The following is a 21,861-nucleotide window of genomic DNA, read 5'->3' as shown; positions in this document are numbered from 1 at the left end:
TACTACTCATCTATAATTAATCATACATTGCAAGGAAGAGGTGCTCTTTACTAGGATTGCAACCTCCCAGCCCCCCTCATTGCCCTGTCTTTCGCCAAGATTTAACGGACCGTTCCCCTTAGAACCCGCTACGCTTTTGAAACGGCTGTTTGCTGTCGCCCACGTCGCTACCCTCGTCGTATTGCATGCTGACCTGGGTCTGCACGCGAATCTTGCCGGAAGGCGGGTGGTTGAGAGCTTCCTCGCTGCTGTTGTCGACGTCGCCGTGGTCGATCTTGGTATTGAAGCCGCCCTTGGATAAGCTGCGCAAGGCGGTACCAGCCTTTTCGCCGTTGCTGCTCGATTTGATGTTGTTGCTGCCGCTCATCATGCGGAACCCGCTCTGCCGGCCGTTGCTGGCGCTTCCGTGGCCGTTGGACGAGGTGCCCAGCAGGCGAGGGGCGTAACGCTTGGCGATGACCTTCATGCTCGGGATGGATGCTGCGAGGATGCCGATGTTGGTCTCGATGACGGACCAGTACATGGGCTGCGATATGGCCCAGGTGGCGTCTTCGTTGACGAGCATGTCGGGAATGAAGGTGATGCGGATGATGGAGGAGATGCAGGCGCTGGGGACGGGTGACGAGTTAGATGGATGTTTATCACGCCAGCCGGAAAAAAGGGGAAAGGGAGGCTTACAAGAGACCGAGGCACAAGATCACACCCAGCCCGACCTTTTGCTGCTTGGGCACCTGCAGCTTGATGACCAGCGGGATGGGAAGCGTGTAGGTGAGGATGTCGGTGAGAATGTTGACGGCGGCGTTGGCGAGGTAGAAGGCATTGATGTCAATGCATTTCTTATCGGCGGCGAGGATGGCGATGTCGTACGCGGCCTGCACGGGGCTGCACTGGAAGATGCACACGAGCACGTTGGCGCCGGCCTGGCAGCCCACGACGCCGAGCATCACGGCGGCCAGCTTGCGCAGCGTGAAGTCACCGAGGCGCATATAGAGCGCCAGGGCGGAAACCTTGACGAAGCCTAGGCACGCGTTGTAGAAGATGGACGACAGCCACACCGTCTGCAGATACATGACGAAGTTGTCGGTCCCGCGTTCCATGACGTGAGCAATGTGCGACCCTAGCCCCAGATGCGTGGCGCGGATCGTGGCCGCGATGAAAGCCCATGACAAGAGGGCGGCGAAGATGATGAGGACTGAGACGAGCCTGTCAGCGGGACAATAAGTCGGCGGCGACGGGAGAGAGTGAGCGTACCGTCATCGGGGCCGAAAGACCGCACGAGGATGGCGCGGGCCCAGACGCGGAGGGCTATGACGATGAAGGTGAGGACGGCGAAGACCACGGCCACGGTGACGACGGTGCCACTCTGTGATTCGGCCATGACGGGCGGGCATTCAGTGATGGATTCGACTCAGTAGCAGCAACACCGAGGGAGCTCGGCTCTCTAGCTTCGCGTTGATGCCCGGCAGCAGCAGCTTTGTATATCCGTAGTCCCCCCCCCCCCGACCCTGGGGCCGGCAACCCCAGCCTGCGCCCGGGCACGGTGATTACTGTAAAAGTAGAGAGAATCTGTGTGCAGGGAATGGGCGGCAGGGGCCAGATGGCACCAGGCTGATCCACAAGCAAGCGATTGCTACCCTCTCGGCTCACTGCGTAGTAAGGCTCGATGCCGATCTCGAGGGAGTCTGTATATTCTGTCAGAAGGTGCCCCGAGCTGTCATTCCGACACAACCTCGTTCCTCCGGCGCCCTACGAAGTTGTCAGACGTACGTTCTCCGGCACATCGTGCCCTTGCATAAACTGTCTATTCCTGTAGAAGATTGACAGGAGTGAAACGAAGTCCACCCCCGGCGTAGCGCAACGCCGCAACCGTCCACCGCGGATCACGCCATGTTCAGCTTGCCAAGTGTATAAAAATTTGAGGTACCCTGCTAGTGTGTCTGCAGCGGCCGACATTCCCCCCGTCACAGGTAACCGTTAGCTGTCAGGGACAGGGAGGGAGGGACATTGACATTGGGTGTACGCTACACAGGATGGCCGTGTTGCAGACTTGGCGTGATGATCGACTGGGGGGGGGGGGTGGGGCAGGAAATATGAGCAGCATACTGCATTACGTACGGCAACGTAAAAGTCCTTTGTGTTGGATAGCGGACGTGTTGGGGCACTTTTAGGCGCTCCTGCCGATGGACGGCACGGTCCAAGAGAAACCGGAGTTGGGGCCGGGGGTGGAGCCGCGGGTGGGACCGAAGGTGGGTAGACTGGGGCCGGGGAACGTTCCGGGACCACAATGGAGACTCCCTTCAGTGGGTAGATCAACGATAAGCGTCGAATGAAGAGCCCCCCTTTTGCTGAAAGTGCTCCGGTCGGCTGCGTCGTGCATGAGGGTGCTGCGGTCAGACCCGCACCACCACCAACAGCGAATGCTGGGAGGGGTAATGAACGAGCCGAAATGGCCCAGTAAAAGCGGCGGCGGCGGCGGCTGCCCAGATACATGACGGAGGTATACCTTCAAAAGTTCTTAGTAGGATTCGTATCGCCGGGGGGGCAGGCAACAGCAACCCAAGTCATAGTGGCAAACGGCTCGCGACTCTAGCGGGCCGAAAGCCGGTCCCGAAGCTCTAATTACTCTGGGCGTCCCAAGCGAATCGTTGGCAACAAAGGCTTCACCACCAAGGTTCAAAACCACTTTGACAACCCCAGCCAGTTTGCATAGGGTGGACGTGTGCCCTGCACAGTCCAGTCATACAGTATTCCAGTACATCATAAGTGAGTGTGTGTCCGTTGGAGGTGGAGACAGGGGGGGTTGAGGTGTTGCTGTGTTGGACAAAAGTTCCAGGTTTTCATATCCAGTTCTGCTGCGACAATTGTGCCTCCCCCTGAGCCGGTGACCCGAGTCATGAGCGACTGGTCCCGAGAGTCTGGTAACTAGTGCCAACTTAGCACATTAGCGGCTCCCCGCCATGGTTTGGAACCTTGGATTCGTTGCAAAGGGAGGTAACATGGTAGCTTTGTTAGATTAACTATGTTTTGGAAAAGCGGCGCGTTCTTCGTCAGTTCCGGAGCACTGTTGCAACGTTCATCAATGTCGCGTCGAACAGTCAGTCACAGGCTCACACAATCCAGGGTATCCTTAGCCGCAAGAGTTGCATAGTCAGCGTATCAGACAGTCATCTCAGCCTCTACAACCGCACGGTCCTGCTCACAGCACAGCACTCTACAGATTGCTCCATAATATTCATCACGTCCAACATCCTAGCAGGTTATCTTATCAACTTACCACTCTTCCCTTGTCACTCCAGTACCAATACTACCATGTCCTGAATTCCACCCGTCACCATGCGTAGGATTGCGCTGGTAACCCCTCTGTTCCCCACCGTATTAATATTAGACGCTGTAGCGTCATACTAATCATGTCCATTTCAAGGACAAGCACCACCACCCAGCTCCCCGAGAGCGTTGCCGCCATATTTAACAAGCCAAATCCAACACACCAAACAGGCCTCTTAGATAGATCGCTGCCTCAACAGTGACTTACTGGGTATACAAGCCAACGAACCAGGCAATTGCGGGGGTTATATTTAACAGCAGGAGACCCTCGTCATCGCACAACTGGGCAACAATCAGTCTCTCCCCATTTATATCTGGCCCACCTCCAAAGTTGTGTTCCGCTCTTTGACCTGTTCAGCTGCAGCTTTTTTGGCGTAGCAAGTAGATAACTTCTGTGATGCTAGTTCAAAACATGTCTTAAAGTGCTCTTCGTGGAAGGAGGAGAGTGACAACAATTTAGCTAGCTATTTTCTACATGATGTCATAGAGAAAATAAGGCCTGTAGCATTTAACTACGTTAGATAGACTTGAGGTTTATAGAATAGATAGCAAAATTTGTCAAATGCACCCTATTCTTGAAAATGTTCAACGAAACGTTCTATGCCAGATGACACCTTCCAAGGGCAGTCATAGATATTCCCTGTGCCTTAACCATCCAATGTTCTATTCTGAACGTAGCCAGGCTTCAGTATAAGATATTCCTTACCCATAACATTCCAGTCCCCAGGATTGAGGCAATCATCAGGTATCATTATGTTGAAAGTGTCATCACTCTGAATCAAGTCGACGAAGGTTGCGGTCTTTTTCCTCTTCTGTAGAGCTCTCCAAATACAGGGTATGTGGGATCCCTCTTGGTCTTGCTGTTGCTCAGCAGCTGAGCTTCCTCTCGATCCCAGAAAGCATACCTGTCGTTGTCAAAAGATATCTATGTATCAGCCGATGATGACAGTGTCCAGTCGAGATGTCGCATGAGTCAGCGGAGCTTAGGTCGACCAGTCACCCACCTTATTGTGCGTTTGTATGGCTCGGAATCATACTTTGTCACTCTGCAGAAATGGCACAACAAAAGCTTTAACTCGACTCACGTTGCCTCGAATTGACTTGAACTGAAGCACTGAGCCAGCCTATCAAGTCTATAACAAGTGTTATCGCTGCAAGGAGTATTACCAAGTTGTCATCAACATAACCTGCTAGATTTCCACCGCCTGACAACACGAAGACTATGGCTCATTAGCCCTAAGGCTGTTCCTCTTCATTCTCATCTTAACGCAGTGCCACAAACGCTTACGCATAGTAATCTAGCAATCTTCCATCTATTTTTTTAGTCCTTTATGCTTATAAAGCACGCGTCAACTGAGCACGTTCTTGCGTGGAGTCATCAGTTAACAGAGCTCCAACCGACTGACTGATCGGTCAGCTAGGGAAACCGACATACCTAGACCACAATGCCTCGTGCAGTGGACTCCAGGAGCACTCAATACAGAACGTATGCAGTCTCTCAGGGATTCTAGGCAGGAAAAGCATACAATAGTAGCCTACAAGTAAGTGTTACTTCTTGGCACACAGCTGCTCGCCCAAACCGGATCGAGCAGTACACGTTTGTCTAGCCAGCCTCACGTTTTCTCATTTGTTCCCACGAGTGTTTTTCCAGACGAGCCGCAAGTTCATCGTCTATCTCACCGCATTGGTGTCAACTTTCCAAGCCGACAGGCTACTGCCGCCGGGAAGCCAATCCATGTTCAGAGATATATATTCCCATTCCACCTGGAACTACCGCTTAGTTCAAAAATATTCAGGCGCCGTTGTGTAGTCGTAAATTCGCGATCTTATCAGGTAAGAAGAAAAGGTGGACAGGCAGAAAGCTTTCAATTGAAAATACAAGCTTAACCTATCGGACGCGATCATATATGGCAGGTGAGAAATAGCCGTTTCCAGACCAGTTCGTATGGCTGTGTCCACTCGCTTGAGGTTACCGCGGAATTATCTTGTCCAACTTCTGTGACGAAATACACTGGGGATGCCCGTTTCCATGAAAGCCTTCGACAGACGTAGTGCTCAGCTCCAAATGCTCTTCCAAGTTTCACTACAAAGGCTTGGCTGGGTGAGCAGTATCAAACCTGGGTTGGCTCTTGGCAAGTTGATCTTTGAGCCATGAACCAACAAGATGCATCCTAATCGATCTGTTTTGAGACTGCCAAGACTTGGTTTCCTACAAATAGTCACTCGAGGATACCAAGGGGCTTGCGGCGGAGTTACGGAGGTGTGATTCGGCCGGCAGCACAACAACAGCCGCCCAGGAATGAAAATAGGCTTGCGGCGAAGGTGCGGAGGTGAGACGGCAATGTGCCGACAGCCCAACAACAGTTGCTCCAAAAATGCAGGAGGAGTTGCGGCGGAGTTACGGAGGTGCGATGCAGCCGTGTTAACGGTGTGGAATTCCTCACTGGTGTCTACCCCCTATGGGAGACGTGCACTCAGCCATGTCACTCAATCTCACAAGGCCTTCTCCGCCACTCTGTATCGCATCACAGATATCATCTCTCTTTGGCGACCGGCTGGTACTTTCCTTCTCTCCTTTGCAAAGATCTAGAGTAGAATGGTTTCGGCGGAATTGCGGAAGTGCAATGCAACCGTCTCGGCAACTTCGCTGCCACCTTGCCCAAGTTGGCCTATGGATTATCCACACTCAACCGGCCATCCGTTAGGCATACTGTCATTGAACACGTGATACGAACCATGCTTTGGTGTCATACAGAAAAGTCACCTACAGAATAATGGTATATATATGCGTTGTATCATCCCCCCATTGAACGTAAGACATTTGCAGTCTTCATCTCATTCTGCATCATCGCAGTTCCTCAGTACACTCTCCGAAAATTGAAGTCTCAACCAGCTTTCTTATTCAACTATTAAGCATCATGGCATCCGCAATGGAATCTCTCTCAACTGGCTTTACCTTTACAAAGACCATCCATACAGATCCATACCCTGAAATCTCGCCTTCCCGAGCAGAACTTTCTCATGTGGGAAAATCAGTGCTCATCACAGGTGGTCATTCGGGGATTGGATTTGCAATCGCGCGAGCTTTTGCTCAAGCCAACGCACAAAGGATCATTATCGTCGCACGACGCTCCAGCGTTGTTGAGGTGGCCGCTTCTCGCCTTGGAACCGAGTTCCCCAACACACAGGTGCTAGGACGAGAATGCGACGTGTCCGATCTAGCATCCGTTGATGTTCTGTGGCAGGGTCTTGCCAAAGAAGACATCTTCGTTGACGTCGTTGTGCTGAATGCAGCGACGTCCTCGGTTCGACCTATTCTCGAAGCGGGCAGAGACACGGTCTGGGGTGAATATCTGCTCAATGCGCGGGCAAACCTTGATTTCGCCGAGCGACTTTATAAGCAGCCGAACTCCGACGGGCGCCAGAAGGTATATGATTTCTGACGCATAATCCATTGATCTTTTCAAGCAAGTTAACTGTCCAATAGGCCCTGGTTCATTTGAGTACAATGGCCATTCATGACACTCGATTGAGTGGCAACCAACCCAGTTATGGATCAAGCAAGAGCGCCGGAACTATGCTTTTACAACGCATTGCCAAGGATGTCTCAGCAGATGACCTACAGATTGTTAGCTACCACCCTGGTGGTGTCTACACTGACCTGGCGGCAAGCCTTGGCATCCCCAAGGATGCTTACCCGTGGGACGATGGTAAGCTCCCGATTCCCATTTCCAAACCGAAATTGTAGGGTTGGCTCTAACGACGATACAGAAAACTTGCCGGGCCAGTTTGCTGTCTGGGCTGCATCAAACGAGGCGAAATTTCTTCACGGCAGATTCGTGTGGGCAAAGTGGGATGTGACCGAGCTGCGTGAAGGTCCAATTCGGGAGCGCCTTGACAATGATGAACAGTTTCTTCGAGTCGGTGTTGTTGGTATTGAGAACTTCAAAAACCTGTAAAAGTGTGGAAAGGGACGGAATGGAGAGGGATACTGAATTTGTTCAATACATAGCCAAGACACAGACAGCAATTCCCATTGAAGTCCTATGTGGACTCTCAGATAATGCTTCAATATTAGTAGATGGATAGAGAGAATAGGAAGGTACACTATGACTGCGAATATAATCTTGTGCGCATTCCGATGTTCCAAAAACAGAGCCCATAGGCTCTTTTCATCAGATGGCGTGCGTGCACTCTCTCTTTAGAGGAGTTTGTTGACTTGTACCGGCTCCTCTCGGCTCCAGCCCATCAATCATACAATCCCGGTCTATTTGCAGCAGTGCTGTTGCTTATCATGAGAACTCTACCTACGGAACTGCTTTTTCGGAATACCTTGCAAAATTTATCTATTAAATTCTCCGAAAATTTGGCTTGGGACTCTCAAGAGCCAGCAATATCCTAGATCCTTGCGCTTAGCAGTGTAGACGGTTTCCTCCGAATACGTTTAAAACAGAGATGCTGGAATAGGGAAACCCGGCGTATGATACTGGATCTTCCGCACATTGTGAAAAGAGTAGATAGTGACGCTTCTTGCTACTCCTGTATGTGTCCACCAAAATTCCGGGCAGCTGTGAACCGGTCTACACCAATACTGAACTGGAGAGATCGACAGATTAGTTCAAACACAACAAAGGTTTTGAAAGAATGCATTGCATTTTTGCTTCCTGACTCAGCGGGCCCCGGCTGACTGTGTTTCATGTAACAAGACTACATTGGCTGTGTATCAACCACTTGAATGATCTTCCTATACTTACTAGCAGGGCGACGTCTATCGACAATGAGACGCGATGGCTTGATGGGATAAGATAAATCCAACGCTGCAGTGACAACCCAAGTAGATTCTGGGTGATTGATTTGATGAATGACATCATTCTGCAGGCTGCATCCCTGTCGTTATTAGATAAGGGATCAAGGAGATAACATCACGGCCCAGCCACTCAAAGAATCAGATGCATATCTACTGCAAAGTTTTCACAACACACCTCCTGATGCACCAGTCTCAGAGCCACACGACCACCTGTACCGTGCAATCCGGCTCCCTTCAATCAAGCCTGCCACACATATCTTATGCATATGCACATGTCAACCCATGCATCGCGAAGGCAACAACCCTGCAACTCCGCAGCGCCCCCACCCGGCCCCGCTCGACGATGCCGCCGCCACGCCATCTCCATCGCGGCTCGGCCTCCTGCAGACTCCGCCGCGACGGCCCGGCCGGGGTCTCAAACGGGCTATGGAGGCAGAGGCCGAAGTCCCCGAGCACCACGAAGCAAGTCCTCGTGGACTCCTTCAAACGCCACCACTTCGTCCCCCGCGCCGTGCACGGTTTTCCACCGGACCTATCGACTTGAGCACTGCTGGTACAGACGCGACGTCTGACGCAGACCGTCCCGTCGCGCGTAAAGAAGAGGCCCGAAGTTTTGCTTCTAATCCCCATCAGGGAGGAAAACATCATGGGGAGGGCGTGGATGATGATGGTTCAGCGGGGCGGGACGAGAACACATTGGAACACTCAGTTGAGAGCGCAGAACAACTACAGGACGACAGCACAGACGGGAAACCTGACGGTTTTCAGGTAACAGATAGTAACAAGAAGGAACAGAAGAAAAAGTGTGAGAAGGAACAGAGTGATAAACACAAAACGCATGAGGTGGAGAATGGGGATAGGCACACTGATGGCCCCGATCAGCTGCATTATGTGGACATGGACAAGCACGATGAGGATTCTGTGGAACAATTGTAACTTTTCAGCATAACAAGGCCGGACAACTGCTACCAGTCGTATAAATGGGCCAAAATTTAGATGAACATACTCATACGCATGAAAAAGAACACTTGGACAAGCAGGATTTGAAAAGGCTCTAAACAGGCAACATTAAAGTACTATGAAGCAAGGGTTTTAGTGTTACGCTGGTTTCCACCCTCGCGCACGCAAAGTCGTCTTCAGACTAACACCAACACACACATTCTTAAACAACACCAAATGAACCAATAATCCCCCTTCCCCCGGCTAGTTTGTGTGCCATTTGGGATGAGAAACATAGGCCTTTACACGCAGCTAATCATTTCTTGGCAAGTCTTGTCGTCTATTTAAACTTGGGCTCCTCCTAGATGTAGCAAGACAACCTATATGGACAAGAATGCCATGAAGCTTTGCGCGCTGATTCTTTATTATATTCATCTTACAATAGCATCATCATAGCAACTCTAACCTTATTCTCTATGCGTGGTAGTAACAAGACTGTCTGCAGCCATCATCCTGCTTTTCTTACCTTGATGCAACCCACCATTCCCCGCCCTAGCCTCTGTTAACGAGACCATTGCAATCTTATTAAATGAGGCCTGAGAAAACGAGACAGGATATAGAATATCCACCAATGCTTACTCACAAACACCCTATTGCCGTGTCCAAAGACGACATGACCAAGGTCTTTGCGAGATGAGAAGAATTGCTAGCCACGAGGACACCATCGCGTGGGAAGAATCACCACGTCCAAATGACCTTGTTCTAATGCAAGGAAGGGTCTCCAAGGCCTGGAACTCCTGCACTCCTGTACCCATACGGGATGGACTCCTGAAGTCGAGAAATCCTCTGCCTTAACCCAGGAGGGGTCATTGAAGTGGGGCCGAGCAGTACGATACAAGTGGAAGAAGGCATGTCTTTGATGATCTTAAGTGGCTAAACGCATTATCCATCTAATGGAAGCACATGCTTCTGTAGTTGTGGTAGATCAGGAAGTGTCTCTGACTTGGATGTCAATAGTGATTAAGAAAGCGGTATTGTGTACAGTTTGTTGCCGTCTTCCCTTGATTCTGTGGCGTTGCGAAGAATTACGTGATTCAAGTGTAATTACCTTAGATAGCTGTATGACTTGTTCTTTCTGCTCCATTGACTCCTAAGGTGATAAATATGTGAGGTGTGTGAATAAGTATGGAGAGCATGTGTAAATTTTATCAGCGTGGTCAGCGTAAGCGAACTCACCGCCATCACTCAATACAGCAGCTGTAAACAAGAAGATGACTAACATCTGTATAGAGTAAGATTAAGTATGAAATTGGGATCCGGAAACGACGTCAGTTTGCACTCAAGGGGAATTTTCAGTGAGCCCTTGAACCTAATGGCAGTACAGACGTCTAAACATAGAACCGGGTGACTCCAGCAGTGCCCGGGGTTGCCCACTCTCTACCAACCTCCCTTGGTCCATCACAAAGACCAGATCAAAGTCTAGTATAGTGTTCAGCCGGTGGACCACAGCTATTACAGTGTGCATGGAAAACGACTCCATCACTACTCGCATAATGACTTCTTCCGCAACAGAGTCCACTGATGACGTAACCTCGTCCATAACCAAAAGCGATGCGCCCTCGTGACGCCGAAGCACTGCCCTTGCCAACGCAAACAGTTGCAGCTCTCCTCGAGAGAGCGACACAGATGTTGATTGTGTCATCGTCGCGTCTAGACCGCGCGGGGACGACAGAATGTGAGACAGTCCAACGCGGCCCAGCTCTTTCTTGATCTCGGCATCTGAGTGTCGACGCTGCGGGTCAAGGTTGTAGCGAATGCTTCCCGGGAACACCGTGGGATCTTGCGGCATGACTGTTACGGAACTTCGGATGTGGTCTCTCCGGGACCGGGCGATGTCGACGTTGTCGATGGTGATGCGTCCATCCACGACCTCTGCAAGACGAAGAAGCGTGAGAAGCATGGTGCTTTTCCCGCTGTAGTTGCAGTATATCAGCATGGATAGCACAGTTCACTCTTGTGACAATCGGTCGGCGCAACTCACCTCCCTGTTCGGCCACAAATGCCAACCTTCTGCCCTGGCGTGATATGGAATGTTACGTCATCCAAGATGATATCGGAGCAATTGCTAAATCGATGGTGAGCGTCAAGTGACTTCGCTGGGAGCCCTTCATCTCACCTATATGCTGACTTGACTCCGTCAAACCTTACGGATGCATGTGTCAAACCCCATCCAGGAGGCAGTTCTTTGTTTTCTCCAGGTTTGTTTTCAGATGGCGTCTGGTTGGTGAAATCCTGTATCCGTTGGATAGCTCCCATTGAAGTCTCCAGCTGTGCCCAACCCTGTATCACGTAGGTCAACGTGGCGCTAAATGTGACAATGTTTGTTAAAGACACGCCAAGCGCACCGCCATCCGTCGTCCAGCTTGGCAACTGCGTTACTAACGCCATTACAGTCACACCAACGCCTGCAACAACGAGGTCCAAGACGAGGTTCAGCCATCTTTGCAAGCAGTAAGTCATATACAGCGCCCGCTGAGATCGGTCCAGTGCGTCGCGTTGGCGCTCCACCCAGTACCGCTGCCATCCGAACGCGCGAATAGTAGCCAGCCCTGCCAGCGTCTCGATGAAGTGTGACAACAGCGGGGAGCGAGCTTCGATCTCTAGGGTTCGTATCCGACGGGAGGTGCGCAGATAGACCTTCTGTAAAAGGTACAACACCCCGAGGAGTGGCGGGAACGAGAGCGCGGTCAATGCGGAGGCGTACGCTATAAGGGATGCTTCTGCAACGATCGTGAAGAACCCGTCGATTGACTTCGCAAGGGCGAGAGTAAGTTGCAAGTCAACGATGGCCAAATCCTCGCTGAACCGGTTGACTATGCTGCCGGATCCGGCGGCCACCAAGAAATAATAAGGAGCGGCGAAGGTGGTGGAGAGCAAATCTTGATGAAGCCTGGCTGCTGCCCGAGGAACGGCAACAAGCTTCAAGGACCACGAGAATGAAACCAGTACTATGAGGGCAACGGTAGCCAGGAGTACATACACCGTCATGTACAACGTAGTGTTGGTCTCCTGTCTGCGGCTCTCGGATTCGGTCCACCATTTCAACCATAGATCAGGAAACTTGAAACAAAACACGAAGGTGGCGCTCGAGGCAAACACCAACAACGTTGCCCCCCAGCCCATCGTCGAGAAGTAGTACTTGTATAAGGGTAAGCCGGTACCGCTGGAAGTCTGCGTTGTAGGGGGGGTGGCTTCGACCGCCGTCCCCACGACGCGGCCATCTCCACTCGGTCGACTCTCGTGTTCTGTCTCCTCTGCTAGATCTTGTTCCTTGTCCAAGTCATGCTCTACAGTAGGTGATGGATTGTTGGATGAGTTGTCGGAGAGATTTCCCAGTTCCAAGACGAAAGTTGAATCGAAATATGCGGCGTACTTTGCGTTGGGCGCTGCCATCATGACTGTGATGCCAAGTCGCCTGCAGAGGCCGCTCGGCCCTAACACGTTATGGGCCACCGCTCTTTCGGTGGACAAGTCCAGCCCACTGAGGACGTCGTCGAGAAGCAAAATTTCCCTCCGCGAGTAAAGTGCTCTTGCTAAGCTCACTCTCTGCTTCTGGCCGCCGCTTAGTCGGGACCCGTTGCTTCCCACGAGCGTGTTTTCTCTATGAGATAGCCGGGAAATATCCCGACTTAGATCGCAGGCCGCAATTACCTCGGACAGCCAGTTGTTGTCAAAGCTGGATGGTCCAATGATGACATCACGAACAGAGAGATTGGGCAGCCATGGCTCCTGTGTGCAAAAGGCGATGTCAAGGGACGGCTTTCGAAAGGTCGAGCCTCGGCACTGGCGTAGCTCGCCGAGAACAGAGAGCAGAAGCGAGCTTTTCCCGCTTCCTGTGGGACCGGAAACCAGCAGGAGTTCCCCCTGGCGAACTGTAAGGGAGATGCTATGAAGCACACTCGCCGAGTCCGCCGAGAAAGCGAAGTCCGCATCCTCAATACGAACTAGCTCCCCGGCTGTATGATCGGCCGCAAAAACGGGCGATGTTACGCCCCCGACTTCCACCCAGCCTAGCTTGGATGACTTGATAGAAGTTCCCTTGGGAAGAAGGGACTCCAGCTCGACTTGTTCACATTCGTGGGAGCAGGGTGCTCCGAATTCGCTTTCTGTCTCGTCATAGTCCTCGGACCACTGCACGTCCCGATCTTGACTTAGTATGTATGTTTGGATTCGATCGTAGCAGCCGATTGACCCTGTGAACCTGGGCAGGGCAAAGACGAAGTAGACGATTGGGTAGCTGAGCAAGACTATTAGCGACAGCGAGGTGAAGGCCTTGGCTGGATCTAGACCTTCTCCGCCGCGTTGGTGTATCAGGAAGTAGTAAAGAAGGAAAGTAAGAACAGGCGTCAACACTAGGGTTGTATTACCCAAAACCTGCTGTGCTGTATCGACTTTTCGGTATGCTCGAGAGTGGTCAATTTCCCTCTGTCGCTGTTGCTGAATATTCTCGGCCAGAGGTGCGGCCATTCCCATCATCTTGATCGATTTGATATTGTTCAAAAGATGAGTTGTGTCCGCAACTCTGTCCTGGATTGACTCAATCCAAATCTTTTGATACTTCGTCGCCAATCTACCCAGATAAACACTTCCTATGGCGCATGCTGGGAGTCAAATGAGTCAGATGAAATTCGTTTCAAATACGTAACAGACTTACTGATCGAGATTAACAGCGGAGGGAAGCAAGCCCAACCAAGCTCCCGACCCAGCATGATGATAGCCAGGCTTACTTCGATTGGTGTTGCCCAAATAACATCCAACATCTCGATGCCCGCCATGATTCGGTCAATATCGGTGCTCATGAGTGTAACCGCAGCAGTATCCTTTGCCGTGGCCAGGTCCAGCAGCAGTGAAGATTCATGAATGACACCTATCAAACCACTCCGAAATACGAGCATGGTTCTATAGATCATGTGTTTGTATGCCGCAGTAGAAAAGGCGATCCCGGCATAAATCAAAGCAGCTGCGCCTGTGAGAAGAACACCCGCGTCTCGCTTGTCAACGCCATCATCCCTGCTCAAGAGTTTCACGGCTGCATTGATGAGCAACGGTTGTGAGAATTTACAGGCAATCAAGAGAACACGTGCAGGTACAACGGTCAGAAATTGCCATCGGAAGCATGAAAAGGTTGCAAACAAGAGTGAGTGCCTGCTTCTTAGTGGACGCCAGTGCTTCCAGACTTGAACCAGTCGATTCTGCTGTCGTGCCACTGACAGCTTGGGGTCTAGGCATGGAAGATGATCGAGCTCCAGGGGGACGCGGTAACCGCGCTGGATAGTCGGCGTAAGCCACCAAAACAAACTGCGGTTCACTATACCTCCAAGTGCCTCAGGCGAGGTTTGGCTGTAAGGGGCCTGAAGATAGCCCCTCTTGCTCGTGGACTCTAGCAAGAAGACAACAACCTTGGCAAGCAGTGCCGCTGCTCGTGCCAGCGGAACAAGGACATTGTCTTGGCGTACCCATAGGGTCCGTAGTATCGGAGTATCGCACAGGCCGGAACCCAAGAGGTACAACGTAATGACAGGTGATGGAGCAATGGAACGATCATGCTCTAGATAGGATAGAAGGCAAAGACAAGTTGTGGCAGTCACTGCAGACAGTGATGCACTTAGTGATAGATAGCTCGGTTCGTTGTCAAGTGATATCCATTGCAACATGTGGACTACTTGGAGGAAAGCCATAGTACATATAGCGAGCTGTTGGGAAATTAGCAGTAATTCTCATCGCTACGTTCAGTTCCAAAGAAGAAGAAAAAAACAAGTGTCTAGAACGTACAATCTTGATGTACTGATAAATGACCGTGGTTGAGGTCGATTGTGTCTTTTTCGATTGCCTCAGTAGGTATGGAGTCCGACCTAGCGTTGCCAGCGTCAAGATGGCTGACGGGGCAATCGTCAAGGCTAGGTCCTCAAAGACTAGAGTGAAATCATTGCCGTTCCGGCAAGGAGGTCGAATGAGAGGCCCCAAGTCGTTGTCAACACCAGGCGGACAGATACTATGAAACATTGACCTCATCGTTGGGGGGTGATAGCTCATGCTAAGTTTTGTGTAACACGCAAGCAAGGAGCAAGTCAAAAGGGTAGAGTTGCAAACTGCGGAGCAACGATGAGGCAGTTTGGCAGCCTTCACGTTCTTATGATAACTTTTCGGCTGCGAATCGGAGAAGGGCCTTTTGTCTGCTCTAGGAAGGGAGTTCGTTGGGCAAAACACAGACTTAAAGAGGAGAAAGACTTGGGCTGTGCTAGGGCTAGAAAAGCCGCATGAGGCGGATTCCCACTCCATGCCACTTTAAGCAAACCTTGCGCTCCGAACTTTGAAAGATTTTGCCCAAGGTTGATGTCCTAATAGCACTTGAAAACCCTAAGAATTCTGTCTGCCTACCTGTAGAACCTTTCTATTGTGTGAAGCATGCGGGAAGTTTTAGCATGCAGGAAGTTTTGCCAGCTGGTTTGGTATTACGCAAGGTTAGGCTGACTAGTCCTGCCCTTGCCAGATCGGACTGTTGACGCGTTCAAGACGCGAACTTGGTCCGTGCGTGAGTATCTGGATGTACTGCTATAGTACAACTGCTGGCCAAGTTCGTGAAAAAAGGGCGATTCTCCCCTTAGTTGGGGCCCATAAAGGTTAAGGGTGCATTAAGTTAACTGTTGCCACACCTCTGCAAACCTACACTACAGGAAAAACTATGAATGCAACGACGGTACAGATAGAGTCTCAAACATTCTCCGAAAGCTTAAGGCGTTAAGAAATAACTCTTGTTTGGCTACAATTTTGTGTATTCTTTCTCTGTACCCACAAGAGGACAAGGACGTGCCTTCAAACTGTAATGAACCACTATCGGCCCATCGGCAAACTCGCAATGTCACAATCCTTGATTGTTGATTATTGGGTTCTCTCATGCAGGAGCTTATACGATGTACGATTTAAGCAATTGTCAAAACCATTGTCTCGACTGCCCTGATCACAAGCATTTTCTATCGCTGATCCTACTGGTAGGCAACACTTTCAAGGTTACCCAGCCACACGCAGCGACCAATGCCGGGAGTGATGGTGTCCTTTTTCGCGGGGCTCCTGGCATCCCCCTCAATTATCACTTTGTTGCAGTGCCAGACATGCTCTGGGCTGGCAACTTTGTAATAGACACCAACATTCCGCTCGCCTTCGGACAGCCGCTGCAGCGCGCTGGCAGCAAGCCTCCACAAGTGTAGGCAATGCGCCCGGTGATATTCCCACACGGTGTGAAAACGAACATTGTAGCCGTCTTCTCCATTCTCAAACGCGGCAAGCATGACATCTTCGAGAGTTGCCGGCTCGGTCATTGCCTCGTCCCAGTATACGGGAAACGTCGCCCTCCCTGTTGCGGAAGTATGTAGATCGCTGGAGTTGGATTCGGACTGCTCTGCGACCGCGCGGTCGTAACATGCAGCGGGAAGCCAGCCACTTGTAGAAGTAGAGTTATATTAGCGACATGTTTGCCAAGCTTGAAGACAAAAAGAGAAAAAGAAAAAAAAGGCCTTGAAGTCAGCAAAGGGTGGTTTACTTAACGTAAACATCAAAAGTACAGCCTATTGCACGAGCTTCTTCTGGCGAGGAACCGCACAGCGGGTTCGTTCCGTGAGAAGGGGCCAGATGAGGACGGAGGTGATGTTGAGAGATAAATTGGAATATGCAGACGCCGAGAATCAGGAGGATTGTGATTGAGTAGTATAAATGTGGTGATGCGAACAAGTAGTGCAGTTTGCGGCGGCTTGCCTGCCGGTTCTTACTGGTAGTTACGGCATCGTCATCGTTCTGGAACCAAAAAATGCGGAAGGGTTGACTAGAGAAATAAGAGGTTACAAGGTGACGTTTCTCTTCGTCCTCTGTTAAGTTGTTGTAGTCTGACATTTTCGATTTATTTTGTCAGAGGTGTCATCAGCGACTCCAGCGTAGCAAGGATCTTATATTCAATTGATCGCTGTTTATAGCACGACGATTGGAGAAGAAACCATATTGATTCCGCGGAAGCCTTTATTTACCTCTCGCTAAGAAAAGTTCTTTCTGCTAAGAGAGGTAACATCAGAGAATGCGAGCAACAGTGTTTGTCAGCCGGTTGGGCAGGCATAGCCAGGCTGCACAAATCCACCCAAGTCATTCTTGCCTTTCAGATTGACTTTTTTACCCCTCAAGTCGCCTCACTTGCATCGTCACTGATTCTTGGTTCTGCAAGCGCAATCCCTGGTAACCGCTGACCTGATAATGTGAAGAAGAAATTGGGCCTGGATTTGAAAGATACAAACACATACACAGCCTCTATAAATTCAAAAACAGCTTTCCTCTTCACTTAGATATCTGTACGTCTTTACCAGAATTAGCTAACTGCAACACCAGACGGATGAAGATCTGTGTAGTCCAGACCTCGTACGAGGGATCCAATTCCCCTGTAGAAAAGGTGAACATTCGGTAGAGACCCCTTACGTAGCTCATGCGCAATCTTCTAACAATGCTGCTTTCACAACAGCTCGATCCGTTCTGCGACCCGGGCCGATATATCTCCACGACAGTTCACCAGTTTGAGCATCGCTTCATCCGGAAGAGTTCGTTCAAACAAGATATTGACCGAATTTGTGATGATGAGACGTACGATATATATTTTAGCTGCTTGGTAGGCTGTGTTCCCCGTCGGTTTGCTTGGTCTCAAGTACTTATTCAGCTGACGTAGGTTTTCTTCCCTTAGTGGGGAGGACCGCGAGACAACGTTGCAGGTCAAGACGCGGCGGCGTATCTCGAGAGCAAGGGGGTAGAAGTCTTGACCAACACAGCCAGTGCCATGCGACTGTGCAATGACAAACTCGGATTCTACGCTAAAGTCAAGCCCGCCGGCATCCGAGTGCCTGGAAACGAACCAGGCTGTTTTCCTAAAATCGTCAAGCTGAGAGACGGGGCCAACTCAGAGACATTGGATTTTGACTCCATCTGCCACGATGAGCGCCAACTGGAAAAAAGAGTGGCCCTGGTGAAGAAACTGAAGCCAGATGCGGAGTGTCTCGTTCAAGACTACATCATTGGCAGCGAGGTCAACGTGGTTGTGGTTGAAATGGGCCATGCTGTGGTTGCTTTAGAGCCGGTCGAATATGTGTTCCCGCCAGATATCCCGACGGGTCAGGCATTTCTAACGTTTGACAACAAGTTCGTGAACGTTGGTAAAGGCGTTGTCCGAACGAGGATAGTCATCGACGAACCACGAAGGTCGCGCATTCGTGAAACGTCACAAAACGCTTTCAAGGCGGCCGGTATGCAAGGCGGCAGTGGCTGGTGCCGTGTCGACATGCGAATCGATGCAAGAACAGGCGAAATTTACGTCCTGGAGATCAACGCGTTCCCGACCGTCTTTTACCCCCGCGGGGCATTCACCAGCGACAAGGTTATAGAGCGGACATATCCGGGAGGGCACGCAGCCCTCTTTGACATGCTTCTTGCCACGAAATTGATCCAGGCCAAGGCCTACTGTCAAGCTCATAGGACCGTCAGCACTTTCTTTGACGATTTCTCCAAGAAGTACGAGATTGCCTGGGAGATGCCTAGCATCAAGACGGTCCGCAATGTCATGGCTGTGGACTTTGACTGGGCGGGCTGCGTACTTGACCTTGCTTGCGGGTCTGGATTCCTCGGTAACGCGCTTTTTGATGCCGGTTGGACATCCTCAGTCGTGGTAGGCGTCGACATTTCCCCGGAAATGGCCGCTTCGGAGCGCACAAGAAAGTTTTACAAACAACCCATCCACCTCGAGCCGATTGAAGAGTTCATCATGACCGCCGACCCGTACGACCATATTGCGTGTTTCAACGGCTTGCAGTACCTGTCGCCGGTCTTGTTCACCGCCGCCCTATCCCGAATGTTCATGCTTGCTCGCAAGTCCGTCTCGTTTGAGGTGGATGACATGCCTCAGGAGCATGTCCAGAGCACTAACGAGAGGATTGGGACCAGTGCTATTTATAACAATACGCAGACGATGGCTCGATTCCCGACTCCACCGGACTGGCAGAGAGTGCTCGAGAAGCAACAGTTCTTGTTCCGTTCACCAAACACCGGTGTCAATGTGCGAGGCACTTTCTATCGTTTTGAGAAGCTGGATCAGTGCTTGTGTGTGAATGGCAACGACAACAGGGAGCTGGATCAGTGCTTGTGTGTGAATGGCAACGACAACAGGGCTTCTAATAGCTCTTGCAATGGTTTTCTGTAGTAGACAGACAAGAGTTTAAGCAAGATTCATGAGAGGTACCTGCATTAAGTTACACAATAGCAGAAAGCTATTGTTGAAAGCCTTGGTGAGCTGCGAAGATAGATGATGCGTAAAAGATTGTAAACATTAGCACGACGAAGCGTCATCAGGGTTCCATTCATAAACGAATGATTACCGACAGACGATCACATACGACCATACCCACTGGAGAACTCAGGATCCCGTCCGCTCTCCCATAGATAAGCCAGTGAGGGCCGGATTAGTAGTTGGGTCGGTGACGACCAGCGAATACCTGGTGTTGTATGTCATCTTTTGTCTCTTTTTGCTTCTTTTCACCAGGATGTGCTGATTTTGGCTGGCGGGTGGTTGTGTGACAAAGGTTGCATGAAACGGTTCGGACCAAAAGGTCACAACGCCATGTTTAGCTTTTGAGAGGACCCAACTTAAATTTGCTCTCTCTTGGCTATAACATCCTAACGGACCGCGAGAAGTGGATTGAGAAAGTGGTTGGGCATCGGACTTCGCCAACATGCCGTAACATGCCGGAACATGCCGGCATTCCGTGTCATCTGGCCCATCTGCCCTAGGATCATCATTGATGGGGCAGCCCTCTTCTCGGGACTAGATGGGTTGCAATGGCACACCGTGATCGTCTCTCGTGTCTGGGTGTACCTGTTTTGGAGCTGCAACAATAGACTTGGAGCTTATCGGATTCATCCAGAACCCTTGCCCTTACGTAGGCACCTAAGTCGGAAGCATCCGGTGTCCTCGGAACCCCGACTTCATCCCAGGAAGCTTGGCACCCTCCACTTCACTTAAACCATCCCTGTACCATACACCTGTCTAAGCCAACAATCGTCCCACCATCCGATCCCACTACTAACAATATTTGCTTCCAGGTCGAACAGGAAGACAACGTGGACGACTCTGGCTACCTGAGCGGCGCTACCAAAGTTACTGAACTGACTGAAAGCTAGAAGCCATCCGAAACCGAGCAACGCTCCGCAGCTCCCATCAGCCAGCAGAGGGAGTTGCGAAAGAGAAGCAGTCGCCAGACCGAGGCCGAGACCGAACCCTACTTACGATTGTTGTGCGAAGAAGCTTCGTTCTCCCGAAACTTTTACTAGGGTAGGTGATAAGCTTTGCCTTCGGGTCAGATATTGCGCAATGCTAGCCGGACTAGCCCTGAACTTGTCAGATCTAAGCGATATTCGTGAAAAACGAACAGAGGACGTCCGTGAGTAGCGAGATGTACTTGTACGATGTACTGATGCTGTTTAGTGTAGCTGCACCTTTACAGTCTGACAACTCCACGTGGAAAACCTTTGCCTGCAACCACAGTAGGGAGCCCACTGTCAGCCCTGGGCTACAGCTGGAGAGTCTCCTGCCCCAGGGTCGGGCTCGAGGCAACATGGTTTACGCGACTCTGTCTGCCCTGCGTAACCTACGCTACGATTCCGCCCTTGTTCTCAAGAATATTCTGACGGGGGGTGGAGACAAGACTGCCGTCGGAAAGCTAGGGGTCCTGGTGGGGTCCTGGTGGAATCAGTTCCGGAGGGCGGCGTCTTATCATCATGCTCGCGTGTATCAGATTTCATTGTCCTGTACAGGTATTCGTGGCTTATATCGAGGGAGGATGCGGGACACTCTGCAGCTATGACTCCAAGAACGAGTCTGGTCCATTCTAGACGCAGCACTCGACCGGCCATACACGGGACTGGAAGTAACGACTAGGTCACAACTCGTCCCGCAGGCATCACAGCAGGACGAGGTCAACGATTGTTGCATCGCTGTGGTTTTCCAGGTTTTCCACGCGCTTGCCGGTGTACCCGTCGCGCGGTCGACTCACTGGCTTTTGTGGCGGCGCCCACTTGCAGCGTTCCTTCATCATCCTGACCTCCATTTTCATTTGGCGATAGCATCGGGCGTGTTAATCCAATCTTGTTCGAGCTGAGTTCGACACACAACAAAACCATGATGTAGATCAGTCGCCCAGGAGTTCATGGGCGGCCCGCTAGCCTTAACCGACTCTTTTCGCAATGCACAACCGTCACCGGCACCAGCCATGGCGAATCCATTCTCGCATCCTACTCGGGTGACCTTTCGACGTGCAAGCTTCTCGAAAATGCGATTAGCCAATGACACCAAAGTGTCCAGGAGTCTGTCGCCCGGCTGGAGCACGAGCGCGAAGCTGCCGGTAAGAAGACCCTGGACGCAGTAATCAAAGCTCGCTACCTGGTCAGTGGTAGCGCATCAAGCGCCATGGGAACGATGATGACACAGGACTAATACTTGAGCAACGTATCGCGGCTATCCAAGCAGAGAACCAACGGCACAAGGATTTTTGCAATAGAAAAATAGGCTGGCGTGCCGCGAGCCTTTTGATGCTCAAAAATTTTGAGGTAGAGCCGGACCTCGTCGAGGGCATATTGTCTGGGATTACGGAGAGTGAAGGCCGAGGATCTGACTGACGGACGGCCTTGGCCCAAATGGGAGCGGAAGTGAAGGACAG

General features: G+C 51.1%; 6 protein-coding genes across 6 annotated transcripts; 3 read left to right on the top strand and 3 right to left on the bottom strand.

Moving 5' to 3' along the window:
- Nucleotides 1-118: 118 nt before the first annotated feature.
- CH63R_14229 (Integral membrane protein) lies at nucleotides 119-1,378 on the bottom strand (the record flags this gene model as incomplete). The annotated part of the gene is made up of 3 exons (XM_018309203.1): nucleotides 119-608; nucleotides 679-1,192; nucleotides 1,252-1,378. The coding sequence occupies 3 exons, from the start codon at nucleotides 1,376-1,378 to the stop codon at nucleotides 119-121; spliced, it is 1,131 nt and encodes a 376-aa protein (XP_018151521.1).
- A 4,876-nt stretch (nucleotides 1,379-6,254) lies between these two features.
- On the top strand, nucleotides 6,255-7,283 carry CH63R_14228 (Short-chain dehydrogenase; the record flags this gene model as incomplete). The annotated part of the gene is made up of 3 exons (XM_018309202.1): nucleotides 6,255-6,752; nucleotides 6,812-7,034; nucleotides 7,096-7,283. The coding sequence occupies 3 exons, from the start codon at nucleotides 6,255-6,257 to the stop codon at nucleotides 7,281-7,283; spliced, it is 909 nt and encodes a 302-aa protein (XP_018151520.1).
- A 1,130-nt stretch (nucleotides 7,284-8,413) lies between these two features.
- On the top strand, nucleotides 8,414-9,067 carry CH63R_14227 (uncharacterized protein; the record flags this gene model as incomplete). The annotated part of the gene is made up of 1 exon (XM_018309201.1): nucleotides 8,414-9,067. One exon carries the CDS (start codon nucleotides 8,414-8,416, stop codon nucleotides 9,065-9,067), a length of 654 nt encoding a protein of 217 aa, XP_018151519.1.
- A 1,372-nt stretch (nucleotides 9,068-10,439) lies between these two features.
- CH63R_14226 (ABC multidrug transporter) lies at nucleotides 10,440-15,163 on the bottom strand (the record flags this gene model as incomplete). The annotated part of the gene is made up of 5 exons (XM_018309200.1): nucleotides 10,440-11,043; nucleotides 11,112-11,195; nucleotides 11,247-13,731; nucleotides 13,785-14,823; nucleotides 14,903-15,163. 5 exons carry the CDS (start codon nucleotides 15,161-15,163, stop codon nucleotides 10,440-10,442), a joined length of 4,473 nt encoding a protein of 1,490 aa, XP_018151518.1.
- A 950-nt stretch (nucleotides 15,164-16,113) lies between these two features.
- CH63R_14225 (uncharacterized protein) lies at nucleotides 16,114-17,014 on the bottom strand (the record flags this gene model as incomplete). Its single annotated transcript, XM_018309199.1, has 2 exons — nucleotides 16,114-16,567; nucleotides 16,668-17,014. 2 exons carry the CDS (start codon nucleotides 17,012-17,014, stop codon nucleotides 16,114-16,116), a joined length of 801 nt encoding a protein of 266 aa, XP_018151517.1.
- A 595-nt stretch (nucleotides 17,015-17,609) lies between these two features.
- On the top strand, nucleotides 17,610-19,349 carry CH63R_14224 (uncharacterized protein; the record flags this gene model as incomplete). Its single annotated transcript, XM_018309198.1, has 2 exons — nucleotides 17,610-17,771; nucleotides 17,844-19,349. 2 exons carry the CDS (start codon nucleotides 17,610-17,612, stop codon nucleotides 19,347-19,349), a joined length of 1,668 nt encoding a protein of 555 aa, XP_018151516.1.
- Between the last annotated feature and the right edge of the window lie 2,512 nt (nucleotides 19,350-21,861).

This window comes from Colletotrichum higginsianum, chromosome 10, assembly GCF_001672515.1.
Source record: "Colletotrichum higginsianum IMI 349063 chromosome 10, whole genome shotgun sequence".
Classification (NCBI taxonomy): domain Eukaryota; kingdom Fungi; phylum Ascomycota; class Sordariomycetes; order Glomerellales; family Glomerellaceae; genus Colletotrichum; species Colletotrichum higginsianum.
Note: the sequence above shows the minus strand (reverse complement) of the source record. Positions and strands in the feature narration are given on the sequence as shown.